This window comes from Odocoileus virginianus, unplaced genomic scaffold (assembly GCF_023699985.2).
Source record: "Odocoileus virginianus isolate 20LAN1187 ecotype Illinois unplaced genomic scaffold, Ovbor_1.2 Unplaced_Scaffold_12, whole genome shotgun sequence".
NCBI classification, from domain to species: domain Eukaryota; kingdom Metazoa; phylum Chordata; class Mammalia; order Artiodactyla; family Cervidae; genus Odocoileus; species Odocoileus virginianus.
The window spans coordinates 1495835-1512081 of record NW_027224274.1 but is presented as its reverse complement, the minus strand read 5'-3'; the positions used below and the strand labels follow the sequence as shown (position 1 = coordinate 1512081).

The window sequence follows — 16247 nt, the reverse complement described above, 5'->3', positions numbered from 1 at the left end:
TAGCGTTTTTAAGGAACCTCCATCCTCTTCTCCAAAGTGTTTATACCAGCTTGCATTCCCCACCAGTGGCGTATGAGGTTTCCCTCCTCTCCACACCCTCTCCAGCATTTATTGTTTGTAGAATTTTTGACGATGGCTGTTCTGACCAGTGTGAGGTGAAACCTCTTTATAGTTTTGCTTTGCATTTCTCCAATAGTTAGTGATATTGAGCATCTTTTAATGTGTTTGTTGGCCATCTTTATGTCTTCTTTGGAGAACTTTCTGTTTAGGTCTTCTGCGCATTTTTTTGATTAGGTTGTTTGGTTTTGATACTGAACTTGCAAGAGCTGTTTGTTTATTTTGAAGATTAATCCCTTGTTGGTTGCTTTGTTTGCAAATATTTTCTCCCATTCTGGGGTTGTCTTTTTGTCTTGTTTATGACTTTCTTTGCTGTGCAAAAACTTTTAGGTTTCATTAGGTCCCAGTTTATTTTTGTTTCTATGTTCTTTATGAGGTGGGTCAGAAGAGAGAGTGGTGTGATTTTTATGTCAGAATTGTTCTACCTGTGTTTTCCTCTAAGTTTTATAAGAGTTGGTCTTACATTGAGGTCTTTAATCCATTTTAGTTTATTTTTATGTATGATGTTAGAGAATGTTCTAATTTCATTTCCTTTACATTTCAGTTTTCCCAGTACCTCTCAATGAAGAGACTATCTTTTCTCCATTATATAGTTTTGCCTCATTCAGTTCAGTTCAGTCACTCAGTCATGTCCGACTCTTTGCGACCCCATGGACTGCAGCAGGCTAGGCCTCCCTATCCATCACAAATTCCCGGAGTTTACTCAAACTGTACACTGAGTGGGTGATGCTATCCAACTGTCTCATCCTCTGTCATCCCCTTCTCCTCCTGCCCTCAGTCTTTCCCAGCATTAGGGTCTTTTCAAATGAGTCAGCTCTTCGCATCAGGTGGCCAAAGTATTGGGAGTTTCAGCTTCAGCATTAGTCCCTCCAATGAACACACAGGACTGATCTCCTTTAGGATGGACTGGTTGGATCTCCTTGCAGTCTAAGGGACTCTCAAGAGTCTTCTCCCAACACCACAGTTCAAAAACATCAATTCTTCAGTGCTTAGCTTTCTTTATAGTCCAACTCTCACATCCATACGTAACTACTGGAAAAACCATAGCTTTGACTAAACAGATCTTTGCTGACAAAATAATGTCTCTGCTTTTTAATATGCTATCTAGGTTGGTCATAAATTTTCTTCCAAGGAGCAAGTGTCTTTAATTCCATGGCTGCAGTCACCATCTGCAGTGATTTTGGAGCCCCCCAAAATAAAGTCTTGTCACTGCTTCCACTGTTTTCCCTTCTATTTGCCATGAAGTGATGGGACCAGATGCCATGATCTTAGTTTTCTGAATGTTGAGCTTTAAGCCAACTTTTTCACTCTCCTCTTTCACTTTCATCAAGAGGCTTTTTAGTTCTTCTTTGCTTTCTGCCATAAGGGTGGTGTCATCTGCATATCTGAGGTTATTGATATTTCTCGGCAATCTTGATTCCAGCTTGTGCTTCTTCCAGTCCAGCATTTCTCATGATGTACTCTGCATATAAGTTAAATAAGCAGAGTGACAGTATACAGCCTTGACATACTCCTTTCCCAATTTGGAACCAGTCTGTTCCATGTCCAGTTCTAACTGTTGCTTCTTGACTTGCATACAGATTTCTCAGGAGGCAGGTCAGGTGGTCTGGTATTCCCATCTCCTTCAGAATTTTCCACAGTTTATTGTGATCCACACAGTCAAAGGCTTTGGCATAGTCAATAAAGCAGAAGTAGGTGTTTTTCTGGAACTCTCTTGCTTTTTCGATGATCCAGCAGATGTTGGCAATTTGATCTCTGGTTCCTCTGTCTTTTCTAAATCCAGCTTGAATATCTGGAAGTTCACAGTTCACATACTGTTGAAGCCTGGCTTGGAGAATTTTGAGCATTACTTTACTAGCGTGTGAGATGAGTGCAATTGTGCGGTAGTTTGAGCATTCTTTGGCATTGCCTTTCTTTGAGATTGGAATGAAAATGGACCTTTTCCAGTCCTGTGGCCACTGCTGAGTTTTCCAGATTTGCTGGCATATTGAGTGCAGCACTTTCACAGCATCATCTTTTAGGATTTGAAATAGCTCAACTGGAATTCTATCACCTCCACTAGCTTTGTTCATAGTGATGCTTCCTAAGCCCACTTGACTTCGCATTCCAGGATGTCTGGCTCTAGGTGAGTGATCACACCATCATGATTATCTGGGTTGTGAAGATCTTTTTTGTATAGTTTGTCTGTGTATTCTTGCCACCTCTTCTTAATATCTTCTGCTTCTGTTAGGTCCATACCATTTCTTTCCTTTATTGTGCCCATCTTTGCATGAAATGTTCCTTTGGTGTGTCTGATTTTCTTGATGAGATCTCAAGTGTTTCCCATTCTCTTGTTTTCCTCTATTTCTTTGCATTGATTGCTGAGGAAGGCTTTCTTATCTCTCCTTGCTGTTCTTTGGAACTCTGCATTCAAATGGGAATATCTTTCCTTTTCTCCTTTGCCTTTCGCTTCTCTTCTTTTCACAGCTATTTGTAAGGCCTCCTCAGACAGCCATTTTGCCTTTTTGCATTTCTTTTTCTTGGGGATGGTCTTGATCCCTGTCTCATGTACAGTGTTACGGACCTCCATCCATAGTTCATCAGGTACTCTATCATATCTAATCCCTTGACTCTGTTTGTCACTTCCACTGTATAATCGTAAGGGATTTGATTTAGGTCATACCTGAATGGTCTAGTGGGTTTCCCTACTTTCTTCAATGTAAGTCTGAATTTGGCAGTAACAAGTTCATGATCTTAGCCACATCAGCTCCCAGTGTTGTTTTTGCTGACCAAATAGAGCATCTTCATCTTTGGCTGCAAAGAATCTGATCAATCTGATTTTGGTATTGACCATCTGGTGATGTCCATGTGTGGAGTCTTCTCCTCTTTTGTTGGAAGAGGGTGTTTGCTATGACCAGTGCGTTTTCTTGACAGAACTCTATTAGCCTTTGCCCTGCTTCATTCTGTACTCCAAGGCCAAATTTGCCTATTACTCCAGGTATTTCTTAACTTCCTACTTTTGCATTCCAGTCCCCTATAATGAAAAGGATATCTTTTTTGGGTGTTAGTTCTAGAAGTCTTGTAGGTCTTCATAGAACCGTTCAACTTCAGCTTCTTCAACATTACTGGTTGGGGCATAGACTTGGATTACTGTGATATTGAGTGGTTTGCTCTTGGAAACGAACAGAGATCATTCTGTCGTTTTTGAGATTGCATCCAAGTACTGCATTTCAGACTCTCTTGTTGACTGTGATGGCTACTCCATTTCTTCTAAGGGATTCTTGCCCACAGCAGTAGATACAATGGTCATCTGAGTTAAATTCACCCATTCCAGTCCATTTTTGTTCACTAATTCCAAAAATATAGATATTCACTCTTGCCATCTCCTGTTTGACCACTTCAAATTTGTCTTCATTCATGGACCTAACATTTTAGGTTCCTATGCAATATTGCTCTTTACAGCTTCAAACTTTACGTCCATCACCAGTCACATCCACAACTGGGTGGTGTTTTTGCTTTGGCTCCATCTCTTCATTCTTTCTGGAGTTATTTCTCCACTGATCTCCAGTAGCATATTGGGTACCTAATGACCTGGGGAGTTCATCGTTCAGTGTCCTGTCTTTCTGCCATTTCATACTGGTCATGGGGCTCTCAACGCACACTGCTCATGGGGTTCTCTTTTGCCTCCTTTGCTGTAAACTAATTGATCCTAGGTGTGTGGGTTTGTTTCTGGGCTTTCTGTCCTGTTCAGTTGATCTGTAACTCTTTACTTGTGCCATTTCTTGTTGTTGTTCAGTCACTGAGTGTGTCCAGCTCTATGCACTCCTGTGGACTGCAGCATGCCAGGCTTCCCTGTCCTTCACCATCTCCCAGAGTTTGCTCAGACTCATGTCCATTAAGTCAGTGATGCCATCCAACCACCTCATCCTCTGCTTCCGTTTCTCCTCTTGCCCTCAATCTTCCCCAGCATCCGGGTGTTTCCAGTGAGTTGACTCTTCGCATCAGGTGCCCAAAGTATTGGAGCTTTAGCATATTCACATTGATTTCCTTTAGGATTGACTGGTGTGATCTCCTTGATGTCCAAAGGACTGTCAAGGGTCTTCTCCAGCACCACAGTTCAAAAGCATCGATTCTTCAGCTCTCAGCCTTCATTATGGTCCAACTCTCCCATCCACACATGACCACTGGAAAAACCATAGCTTTGACTCTATGGACCTTTGTCAGCAAAGGGATATCTCTGCTTTTTAATTCACTGTCTAGGTTTGTTGTAGGTCTTCTTCCTGGGAGCAAGTGTCTTTTAATTTTGTGGCTGCAGTCACTGTCTGCAGTGATTTGGAGCCCAAGAAAATAGAGTCTGTCACTGTTTCCCCATCTATTTGCCATGAAGTGATGGGACCGGATGCCATGATCTTTGTTTTTTGAATGTTGAGTTTTAAGCCAGCTTTTTCACTCTCCTCTTTCACCTTCATCAAAAGGCTCTTTAGTTCCTCTTCACTTTCTGCTGTTAAGTGTATCATCTGCATACCTGAGGTTGTTGATATTTCTCCCAGCAATCTTGATTCCAGGTTGCGATTGATCCAGCCCAGCATTTTGCAGGATGTACTCTGCTTTGTAAGTTAAATCAGCAGGGTGACAACATATAGTCTTGATATAGCCCTTTTCTAATTTAGAATCAGTCTGTTGTTCCATGTTCAGGTCTAACTTGTTTCTTGTCATGTGTATAGGTTTCTCAGGAGGCATGTAATGTGGTCTGAGATTCCCATCTCATTAAGAATATTCCAGTTTGTTGCGATACACACAGTCATAGGCTTTAGCGAGGTCAGTGAAGCAGAAGTAGGTGTTTTTTTGAAATTCCCTTGCTTATTCTATGATCCAGAGCATGTTGGCAGTTTGAAATCTGGTTCCTCTTCCTTTTCCAGATCCAGCTTGTACATCTGGAAGTTCTCAGTTCACATACTGCTGAAGTCTAGCTTGAAGGATTTTGAGCATAATCTAGCTGGGATGTAAAATGAGTACAATTGTACAGTAATTTGAAAATGAGTACAATTATACAGTAATTGTACATTGCTTTGGCATTGTCTTTCTTTGGGATTGGAATGAAAACTGACATTTTCCAGTCTCATGGCCACTGCTGAGTTTTCCAAATTTGCTGGCATAATGAGTGCAGCACTTTCAGAACATCATCTTTAAGGATTTGAAATAGCTCAGCTAGAAATGCATCACCTCCACTAGCTTTGTTCATAATAATGCTTCTAAGGCCCACTACACTTCACACTCCAGGATGTCTAGCTCTAGGTGAGTGATCACACCATCATGGTTATCTGGGTCATTAAGAGCTTTTTTGTACAGTTCTGTGTATTCTTGCCACCTCTTCTTAATCTTTTCTGCTTCTGTTAGGTCCTTGCCATTTTTGTCCTTTATTGTGCCCATCTTTGCATGAAATGTTCCCCTTTGCATGAAATGTCTCCATTTTGCTTAAAGAGATCTCTAGTCTTTCCTATTCTGATATTTTCCTCTATTTCTTTGCATTGTTCACTTAAGAACACTTTCTTATATCTCCTTACTATTCTCTGGAACTCTGCATCCAATTGGGTATACCTTTCCTTTCTCCTTTGCCTTTCTCTTTTTTTCTCAGCTATTTGTAAGGCCTCCTCAGACAACCATTTTGCCTTTTTTTTTGCATTTCTTTTTCTTGGGATGGTTTTGGTCACCACCTCCTGTACAATGTTATGAACCTCCATCCATAGTTCTTCAGGCACTCTTCTACCAGATCTGGTCCCTTGAGTCTATTAATCACCTCCACTGTATAAACATAAGGGATTTGATTTATGTCATACCTGAATGTCTTAGTGGTTTTCCCTACGTTATGCAACTTGACCCTGAATTTTGCTACAAGGAGCTTATGAGCTGAGCCACAGTCAGCTCCAGGTCTTGTTTTTATGACTGTATAGAGCTTCTCCATCTTTGGCTACAAAGAATATAATCAATCTGATTTCAGGTATTGACCATCTGGTGATGTCCATGTGTAGAATCGCCTCTTGTGTTGCTGGAAAAGAGTGTTTTCTATAACCAGTGTGTTCTCTTGGTAAAACTTTGTTAGCCTTTGCCCTGCTTCATTTTGTACTCCAAGGTCAAACTTGCTTGTTATTCGAGGTATCTCTTGACTTCCTTCTTTTGCATTCTAGACCCCTATGATGAAAAGGACATCTTTTTTTTGGTATTAGTTCCAGTAGGTTCTGTAGGTCATCATTGAACTGTTCAACTTTAGCTTCTTCAGCATTAGTGATTGGGTAATTGACTTGGATTATTGTGATATTGAATGGTTTGCCTTGGAAATGAGCTGAGATCATTCTATCATTTTTGAAATTACACCCAAGTACTGCATTTTGTCCTTTGTTGACTAAGAGGGCTACTCCATTCCTTTAAGGGATTCTTGCCCACAGTTTTAGATATAATGATCATCTGAATTAAATTCACGCATTCCCTTCCATTTTAGTTTACTGCTTTCTAAAATGTCAGTGTTCAGTTTTGCCATCTTCTGTTTGACCACATTCATTTAATCTTGATTCATGGACCTAACATTTCAGGTTCCTATGCAGTATTGTTCTTTACAGCATCAGACTTTACTTTTACCACCAGACACATCCACAGCTGGGCATTGTTTCGTTTTGGCTCAGCCTCTTCATTCCTTCTGGAGCTATTGCTCCACTCTTCTCCAGTAGCTTATAGGGTACCTACCGAGCTGGGGGGTTCATCTTTCAGTGTGATATCTTTTTGCCTTTTCATACTGTTCATGATGACTGTAGCTTTATAGTATAGTCTGAAGTCTTTTCCCCAGCTCTGTTTTTCTTTCAGGATTGCTTTGGCTGTTTGGGGTCTTTTGGATTTCCATAAAATTTTAAGTCTTTTGTTCTTGATCTTCCATTGGTAACTTGACAGGGCTTGTGTTGAATCAGTAGACTGAGGTAGTATTTTGATTGAGTCTTCCAGTCCAATAACATGGTTTATCTTTCTGTTTGTTGATGTCATCTTTAGATTTTTTAATCAGTTATCTTCTAGTTTTTGAACTTCAGTCCTTTTGCCTCCTTAGGTAGGTTTATTTTTAGGTATTTTTTTTATTCTTTTTGATGTAACGGTAAATGAGATTGTTTCCTTCTCCTTATCTTTAGTGGTTAGTAGATAGACATGCGGTACTTACTGTTTGCTATGTTTATAATTTTTAAATGAAGATTCTTGCTAAGTTCAGGCAAGCCTCCTATTGGATTGGCCAAACAGTTTGTTCATCTTTCAGAAAGCCCCAAACAAACTTTTTGGCCAACCCAGTATTATGCAGGTAGTGCTATTCTGAGTCTTAATAGACTTTGGCACTCAGGGGAAAGATATATATATATATATATATGCAGGTTTATAGTAGTTCTTGTATGTTTGTTGTTGGTCATTTTAATATCACTGCCTGAAGTCTTCACTTAAACATCCATTTTTCAGTCATACCTTCCCTGCTTAACTTATCTAAAATGTCACCCTTCTGTAGCATTTCATATCACATTTTTGTTTTTTTTCCTTCTTAGAACTTATCATCTAACTTACTGTATGTTATGCCTACATATCTTTAATCTGATTTCCCCATTAGAAAGTAGGTTTTGTGTGCATAAGTGTGTTTCATTCAATGCTGAATGCCTAGAACAAGCCTGGTAAGTAGTATGTATTCAGTAAATGCTTGTTTTATGAGTGCATGCTAACCATAGTCACTAATATGTCTCCTGAACTCTCATTTTATTTCAAGGTAAAATTTCTCTCTCATAGTTGTGTGTTGTTTGCAATATATCATGAATTTACATCTGAGGAAATAATGTAAAAAACTTGTTTTTAAAAAAAATCTATTTTTGTATGTTAAATTAGAAATTTTAGTATTTGAGTAATAATTGAAATCATTTAAGAAAAACTGACACTAAAGTAAGTTTGAAATTTGGCACATGAAAACTCATTAGATCAGGATATTAAAGTCTTTTTTTGTACAGGTGCAAGTGGCATGAAGAAAATGATATTCTCTTCTGCGCTTTAGCTGTTTGCAAGAAAATTGCGTAAGTTAGGAGTGTCTTCATAATACTCTAATCTGCATTGAATTCTTTGCAACTTTCCTTGTTGCTTTGACACATAGGATGCATCACTTCACCTCTGTTTCCACAGTTCCCTTTTAAAACAAATGCTTTTTAAAATCATGTTACTTTTATTATTCTGCCCCTGTCACTACTTGTTGGATGTAGTTACCACCTGAGCAATTTGACCCTTTAGAAGCACTAAAGCTGAATTTTTCCTTCTAGGGTTCCTATAGGAAAGCAAAATCCCCTACTGTCGTTAAGAACAGCACTTCCTCGTGAAGGTGCTCAAAAAATATAGACCCTTTTCTCCTCATTTTGTCAGGAAAGTACCTGCAGCCTCAGATCTGCAGGTGCTCTGTTGATCACTTTATACAGGTGCTGAATGGTTGGTCTGTGAATGAAGAAGTATTTTAAGTTTTAACCCTCCTCCTGGTGGTGTCTCTGCCTGCCTTAAATATATGAGGATTCTGGTGATCTGCACCCTCATTCCTGTTCTCTTTAACGAGGCTGATACATTTGCTAATCAAAGTATTGCTTACCTCTGATATCCAGTTTTATATGTGCTGCTACCAATTCCCATTTTTATTCAAATCTCTAAATTTCTTTTTCCCCAGATTTACAGTATCTCTCACATACTTTGTTAGAAATTTTTAAAAAGTGACTGCTTTTTAAATGAATTAGATAAGATTGTGATAATGAACGTTTTGAATTCCTTTTTAAAGGTACTGCATCAGTAATTCTCTGGCCACTCTCTTTGGAATCCAGCTCACAGAGGCTCATGTACCACTTCAGGATTACGAGGCCAGCAATAGTGTGACCCCCAAGATGGTTGTGTTGGATGCAGGGCGTTACCAGGTAGGGAGCTGACTCTTGTTGCTGTTCTTGTGTCCTGCTCAGCGTGGTCCTGGTCCACAGCAGACAAAGAGCTTTCCGGCTTGGGTCTCTCTTCTCTTAGACGTTTTTTAATCCTTCATGGAATGTCAGTTTTTAATCCAATTGGATTTTGCATAAGATCCTTTTCTTTCATGGTATACTTTTTCCTTCTGGGGAACATTTGGCATTAGTCTTTATACAAAACACATTCAAATATTTATTCAAAAAATTATATGATACACATTTTTGAAGTAGATATTTTAAATACAAGACCTGATTCCAGATTTGATTAGAGGCTAATGTAATTTCCCTACCACCTCTCGTCCCTCCTTGCTATTTACTTACTCGTAGATCTTGCTATAATACTGAGAACATAGCAGTTAAGAGTGTGGGCTCTCTAGTTGAATTCCTGAATTTCACTTCAGGTTCTGCTATACATGTAGGCTGGATGACTGCAAGTTATTTGAACTTTCTGTGCCGATTTCTTATCTGTAGAACAATAATAATAATAAGGGCCAGTAGTTGTAGGGTTAAATGTAGCAGCATATGAAAGTACTAAGAATTCTGCCGTAGAATATAGTATATAATAAATATTATTATTTTAAAATAATAAAATAGTGAAAGGGGAACCCCAAAATGGAATGAATGATTGACACAAATAACTATTAGTATCAATCTCAAAGGCAATGCTTATGCATAGCAAAAGCAGCAGTCTCAAAAGTTATATACTGTATGCTTCCATTTATGTGACATTCTTGAAGATACAAATGATAATGATGGACATGTCAGTGGTTCCCAGGCAGTCGGGGAGGGTGTGTCTGTGAAGGGATAGTGTGAGGGAGGTTTTTGAGGTGATAGGATGGCTCTGTCTCCTAACTGCAGTGGTGGTTTCACAAATCTCTTTGTTAAAACTCAGAAATGTAACCCCCCCACAAAAGCCTGTCTTACTTGTGTGACAATTTCAAAATCTGGGCAAGACTGCTCTCTCTGTCTTGTTAACCCCTAGCCCAGTGATTCTTCAGTGGGGGCCAGTTTTTTGCCGTGCAGGAGACACTTGGCAACACTTGGAGACGTGTTTGGTTGTTACAGCTGGGAATGGGGCGCTGCTGGCTTCTAGTGAGTAGGTACCAATAAGCCTGCTAAACACCTGATAATGCACAGTGGAAGAAAGTGAGAGTGAGCGTCACTCCGTCGCGTCCGACTCTGTGCAACCCATGGACTACACAGTCCATGGATTCTCCAGGCCAGAATACTAGAGTGGGTAGCCTTTCCCTTCTCCAGGGAATCTTCCCAACCCAGGGATTGAACCCAGGTCTCCTGCATTGCAGGCAGATTCTTTGCCCTCTGAGCCACAAGGGACAGGACAACCTTCTAAACAAAATATTACTTAGCCTAAAAATGTCAGTAGTATCCAGGATGAGAAACTCTGCCTTAGCCCCATCATCACTGTCTGTGTTGAGACTGCCAGGTGTAGTCACATTATCCCCCCTTTCATTGTCAGCATCAGTCACTATGCAAGCTCAGGATACCTAGATCCTCGCTCATCTCCCAGACTCATCTTACTAGGCCAACTCTGTATCCAGCCCTCCCCAACTGTGTGTCTTCTCAACCTCAGCTATGAACAAAATCTTGGATCGTCAGCCTCCTCTGGGGAAGGCCTGTTTTCCTCCTCGATTCTAACTAAAATTTGGCTGTCCTCTAAAGACACTGCTTCCCTGTTAGCTCTTTAAAATGGCGACATTTTTTCCCCCTCATTTATTGTGGGCCTAGATTTGAGGTGGTTGTCCTTATTTAACTTTGTGGCCTCCAGACTTCCTAACTTCTCTCTAAAATCACTAGGCTTTGAATCTCATGTCATTCAGGCTGTAGCACCTGATAACCCCTTTTTGGAGGCCTTAGGCCCCTGAGTTGGACATCTTCATTCTTAGAGCAACATTGAGGCAGAAGATAAAACAGTATTGCCATCAGAATTCTTGGTTACAGTTTCCCCATAGCTCTTTCTAACTGCCTGATATTTCAGTTGGTTGACTTCCCCTTCTCCAGTGGTGCTGTCTCCTGCCATCCATCAAATATCCACTCCCATGATCATATTCTAGGTCCCAGTGGCATCTTCGCACAATCTCAATTTCAAGCATCTTGCTCTCCGACTACCACTGTCCTCCTCTGGTACCTCAGTGCCAGCAGTTCTTGTATCTTGACTGAGACCTTCTATGTCTCCACTATTCTGAAGCCCTCCTTCACAGGGTCACTGCACTGCACAGCTCTAGGGGTACCATTCACATGGACGGTGCTGCACCTTGCATCCTTCTGTCTCCTCACCTTGCCCTTCACCTCCTTCCTTCCCTTTTTAGATTCTCTCCTCTGTTATTTCCACTCACTTGCACTGTCAACTCCATTGGCCTTTCATTCTTCATCATACTTGGTTAATAAACACTAATCCTGATTAAATCAGCTTTTTACCTACTCTGTTCTTATACATTTGGAAAGAAACTACCATACTGACTGGTATTATTTAATCTCTATCACCACCAGCTTCAAGTGAGCCCTTAGCAGTGCATGGCAGTTGTCCATTTCTCTGGTTTAATTAATCTTCCTCTCTCCTAGGCAGTTATTTCTCATCTCTCACTTGAGACTTCCATCACCTCTTCCTTCATCCTTGTTCTAGCTGATGCTCTTATCCCCTCCTTCTCTGAGAAAGTAGAAGCAATCAAAAGGTTTTCCATGTATTCCTACCATTACATTCACCATACACTCTGCTTTAATGCATGAATTGTCTATGTTTCTAAGGCCAATCCTTTTATTTGTATATATCTCATTCTCTTACCTACCTAAGGACATGGCTCTAATGATTTTATACTTTATCCTTCATCACTAGGGTTTCTCTCTGTTCTGAGTCATTCTTATTAGGAAACATTGTATGATCTCATATTTAAAAATAAAAACCCTTTTTTATGCTGTAATTTCCCCCTCAGAGATTTCCTTCTGCTTTCCTTTACAACAGTACTCTTCAAAAGTTGATCAGACATTGGAAAGTAGGTGTTGGTTTTATTTAAGGAGTAATTTGAAGTAGATGATCCAATAATAAGAAATAAACGTTTCCCACTGTTTTTGTTTGTTGGTTGCTTTTACTTACAGAAGCTAAGGGTTGAGAGTCCAGGATTCTCTCATTTCAGCTCTTCTAGTCAAGACCAAAGATCAAACACACCCACTGGTAAGCATCTTACGTTTATTTTAATAAGGCACCTTAAAAAGTTAGGGTCTTTCCAAGATCCCAAGGTATGGTACTTAAACAGATGTTCCAAATTGGCTTTTTAGGATATGAGAATCTTGAATTGGGAGTTTTACTTGTCAAAAGCACTTTTTTTGGATATGTGTGACTTTTTACCACTTTGATAAAATTTAACTTACTCTTCAGAATTTTGTTCAGGGCATTTAAAATAAAGTCCATTACTCTTGTAGCAGCTGTTGTTTTATAGTTTTGATGTGAGGGTGTCTTTGGGAAAATGAGAAAGTTTAAAAAAGCTAGTGACATGAAATTTCAAATGGTCCCTGAAGAACTTCAATTAACATTTCCGGGACTTAAAAAGAATATTCTTGTTCGGCCTTTTGGCATTTACTCTAAGAATTATCTCCCCTTTTGATGATCTGTTTAATCATGGTTTAGTGAAAGGCATGCAGTAAGATGAATCAATTGAGGACGCTGTTTATAATAAGACTGTAAAATTGCTACATTTCTTTTCTTGTATTTTTAATATCCTAGGTGACTACCCATCTGGGGTGAAAATCTCTGGCCAAAACAGCAGTGTTCGGGGAAGAGGGATTACACGCTTACTAGAGAGCATCTCCAATTCCTCCAGCAATATCCATAAATTCTCCAGCTGTGAGACTTCAGTCTCCCCTTATACATCCCCAAAACACGGATACAAATCTTTCTCTTCCTTATCTTAATGATGGTACATTTTTCAATTTCTGGAAAAATAACAGGCCCAACTTCCCTTATGACTGTAGTCATATGTTAAACAGATGACATCAATGATAAATGTCATTACTATAAAAACTACTTAATTTGTAAGGAAATTCTGTTTCATGGATTAAAAATAATTGTGGTTGGAGAAGATCTTGGCATTTTTGCATTTTTCTTTAGGGCTTGTTCTACTTTCTGACTGTATTATGGGAATGCCATTAAAGTTTTGAGTCCTGTAATAAAACCAGCATTTTAGGAGTTGTGCTTTTGGGAATGTTATATTTTTGTATCTTTTCCTCCACAATAAAGGTATTGAATATCTGTTATGAAAGATTTTAAAATAGCCTTATGTATTTCTTTCCATTATGAAATGTGGAATGGTACCCTTGAGACCAGCTCTTTTCATTGCAAATATCTAAGAAAATTAGTCTTTAACAAAAATACTTTTTCTACTTAAAGTCTTTGAAACATGCTGACTTTAGCAAAAGTCATTTGAAGAATGAGAAACCAAAGGAGATGATGTAATTTTCCCCAAATCATATGGCTGGAAAGTGACCAGATGCCAGGTTTACTTGACCACAAAGCTTTCTGCGTATTCCAAGCAGATATATTTTGAGTCAAGAATTTGGCCTGTTTCTGACTGACTTAAACTGGCTCATGTTCTCTACTTGGGCTATTATATAGCCCTGGAGTAGGAGAAGAGATATAGTAACCTTTTATCTTGGAACCATAGCAAGATCATAGATGGCAGTGGCAGAAACAGCATTCTAATTTAGGTCTGTTTGACTCAAAACCCAGGAGAATTATTTGGACTCTGGTTTTTCTTAATAGCTGTATTCTCCTTTACTACTGAGTACCTACATTGTGGAGATACACACACACACACACACACACACAGAGTTACACAAATACACACACATCTTGTTAAGTTCTTAATAACTACTCTGAAGAAGGTGACACTGCCATTCCATTTTACACACACAGGTGGCGCAGTGGTGAAGAACCTGCCTGCCAGTGCAGGAGCACAAGAGATGCAGGTTTGATCCCTGGGTTGGGAAGATCCCCTGGAGAAGGAAATGGCAATCCACTCCAGTATTCTTGCCTGAAAAATTCTATGGACCAAGGAGCCTGGTGGGCTACAGTCCATGGAGTCTCAAAGAGTCAGACATGACTGAGTGACAGACACACATACAACTCAGAGATTCAGGTCATACATCTACTTTATGGAAGAAACGTTAACCGTGTCTAACTCCAAAGACCATGTTACTCATATCCACACTTTTACCTCCTTTTCATCTATCTCTGATATCAGATCTTTAAACAAGGAATAGTTATTGAATGTAATTTTATATATTGCATTTTCTACTAGCAGATTGGTTTTTAAATCTTTATAAGCTATGAGACCATTTTATCTTTCTTCAAAATCAGCACGACAGTAATTGAGTTCATTCAGTCATGTCTGACTCTGCGACCCCATGGGCTGCAGCGCGCCAGGCCTCCCTGTCTTTCTCAGTCTCCCGGAGCTCGCTCAGATTCACGTCCATTATTCTGATGCCATCCAACCACCCTGTCCTCTCCTCCCTTCTCCTCCTGCCTTCATTCTCCCCAGCATCAGGGTCCTTTCCAATGAATAGTCTCTTCTCATCAAGTGGTCAAAGTATTGGAACTTCAGCTTCAGTTTCCAGTGAATATTCAGGGTTGACTTCGTTTAGGATTGACTGGTTTACTCTCCTTGCAGTTCAAGGTACTCTCAAGAGTCTTCTCCAAACCCATAATCCAAGAGTGTAAGTTCTTCAGTGCTCAGACTTCTTCATAGTCCAACTCTCACATCCATACATAACCACTGGAAAAACCATAGCTTTGACTAGGTGGACCTCTGTTGGCAAAGTAATGTCTCTGCTTTTTAATACGTGGCCTAAGTTGGTCATAGCTTTTCTTTCAAGAAGCAAGTGTCTTTTAATTTCATGGCTGCAGTCACAGACCACAATGATTTTGGAGCCCAGAAAATAAAAGCTGTCAGTTTCTATTGTTTCCCCAGCCATTTGCCATGAAGTGATGGGACCAGATGCCATGATCTTCTTTTTTTGAGTGTTGAGATTTTAAATTTAATCAGCTTTTTCACTCTCTTCTTTCACCTTCTTCAAGAGGCTCTTTAGTTCCTTTGCTTTCTGCCATAAAGATGGTGTCATCTGCATATCTGAGGTTATTGATATTTCTCCTGGCAATCTTGATTCCAGCTTGTGCTTCATCCAGCCTGGCATTTCATATGATGTACTCTGCATATAAGTTAAATAAGCAGGGTGACAATATACAGCTTTGACATACTTGTTTCACAATTTGTAACTGGTCTATTGTTCCAAGTCCAGTTCCAGCTATTGAATTCTTGACCTACATACAGATTTCTCAGGAGGCAGGTAAGGTGGTCTGGTATTCCCATCTCTTTAGGAATTTTCCACAGTTTGTTGTGATCCACACAGTTAAAGGCTTTAGCGTAGTCAATGAAGCAGAAGTAGATGTTTTTCTGGAATTATCTTGCTTTTTCTATGATCCAAGGATGTTGGCAATTTGATCTCTCATTCCTCTGCCTTTTCTAAATCCATCTTGTATATCTGGAGGTTCTGGATTCATGTACTATTGAAGCCTCGCTTGGAAGATTTTGAGCATTACTTTGCCAGCATGTGAAATGAGTGCAATTGTGTGGTAGTTTGAACATTCTTTGGCATTGCCCTTCTTTGGGATTGAAATGAAAACTGACTTTTTCCAGTCCTGTGGCCACTGCTGAGTTTTCCAAATTTGCTGGCATACTGAGTGCAGCACTTTAACAGCATCATCTTTTAGGATTTGAAATAGTTCAACTGAATTCCATCACTTCCATTAGCTTTTGTTCATAGTGATGCTAAGGCCCACTTGACTTCACGCTACAGGATGTCTGGCTCTAGGTGAATGATCACACCATTGTGTTTCTGTGTCATTAAGATCTTTTTTGTATAGTCTTGAGTGTTTTCTTGCAACCTCTTCTTAATCTCTTCTGTTAGGTCCATACCATTTCTGTCCTTTATTGTGCCCATATTTGTATGACATGTTCCCTTTGTATCTCTAATTTTCTTAAAGAGATTTCTAGTCTCCTGTTGTTTCCCTCTATTTTTTTGCATTGTTCACTTTAGGAAGGCTTTCTTATCATTCCTTGCTATTCTTTGGAATTCTGCATTCAGATG

At 39.6% G+C, this 16247-nt stretch overlaps 1 protein-coding gene across 2 annotated transcripts in view; it reads left to right on the top strand.

Moving 5' to 3' along the window:
• Window positions 1-13373, top strand: part of MAEL (maelstrom spermatogenic transposon silencer) — a 48297-nt gene extending 34924 nt beyond the window's left edge. For both annotated transcript variants that reach the window (XM_070462719.1, XM_070462718.1), the window contains exons 9-12: window positions 8115-8177; window positions 8918-9050; window positions 12204-12279; window positions 12829-13373. In XM_070462719.1, the coding sequence (XP_070318820.1) occupies window positions 8115-8177; window positions 8918-9050; window positions 12204-12279; window positions 12829-13016 (460 nt within the window). In that variant the 3' untranslated portion in view covers window positions 13017-13373. The remainder of the gene's footprint in view (window positions 1-8114; window positions 8178-8917; window positions 9051-12203; window positions 12280-12828) is intronic.
• Window positions 13374-16247: the final 2874 nt, after the last annotated feature.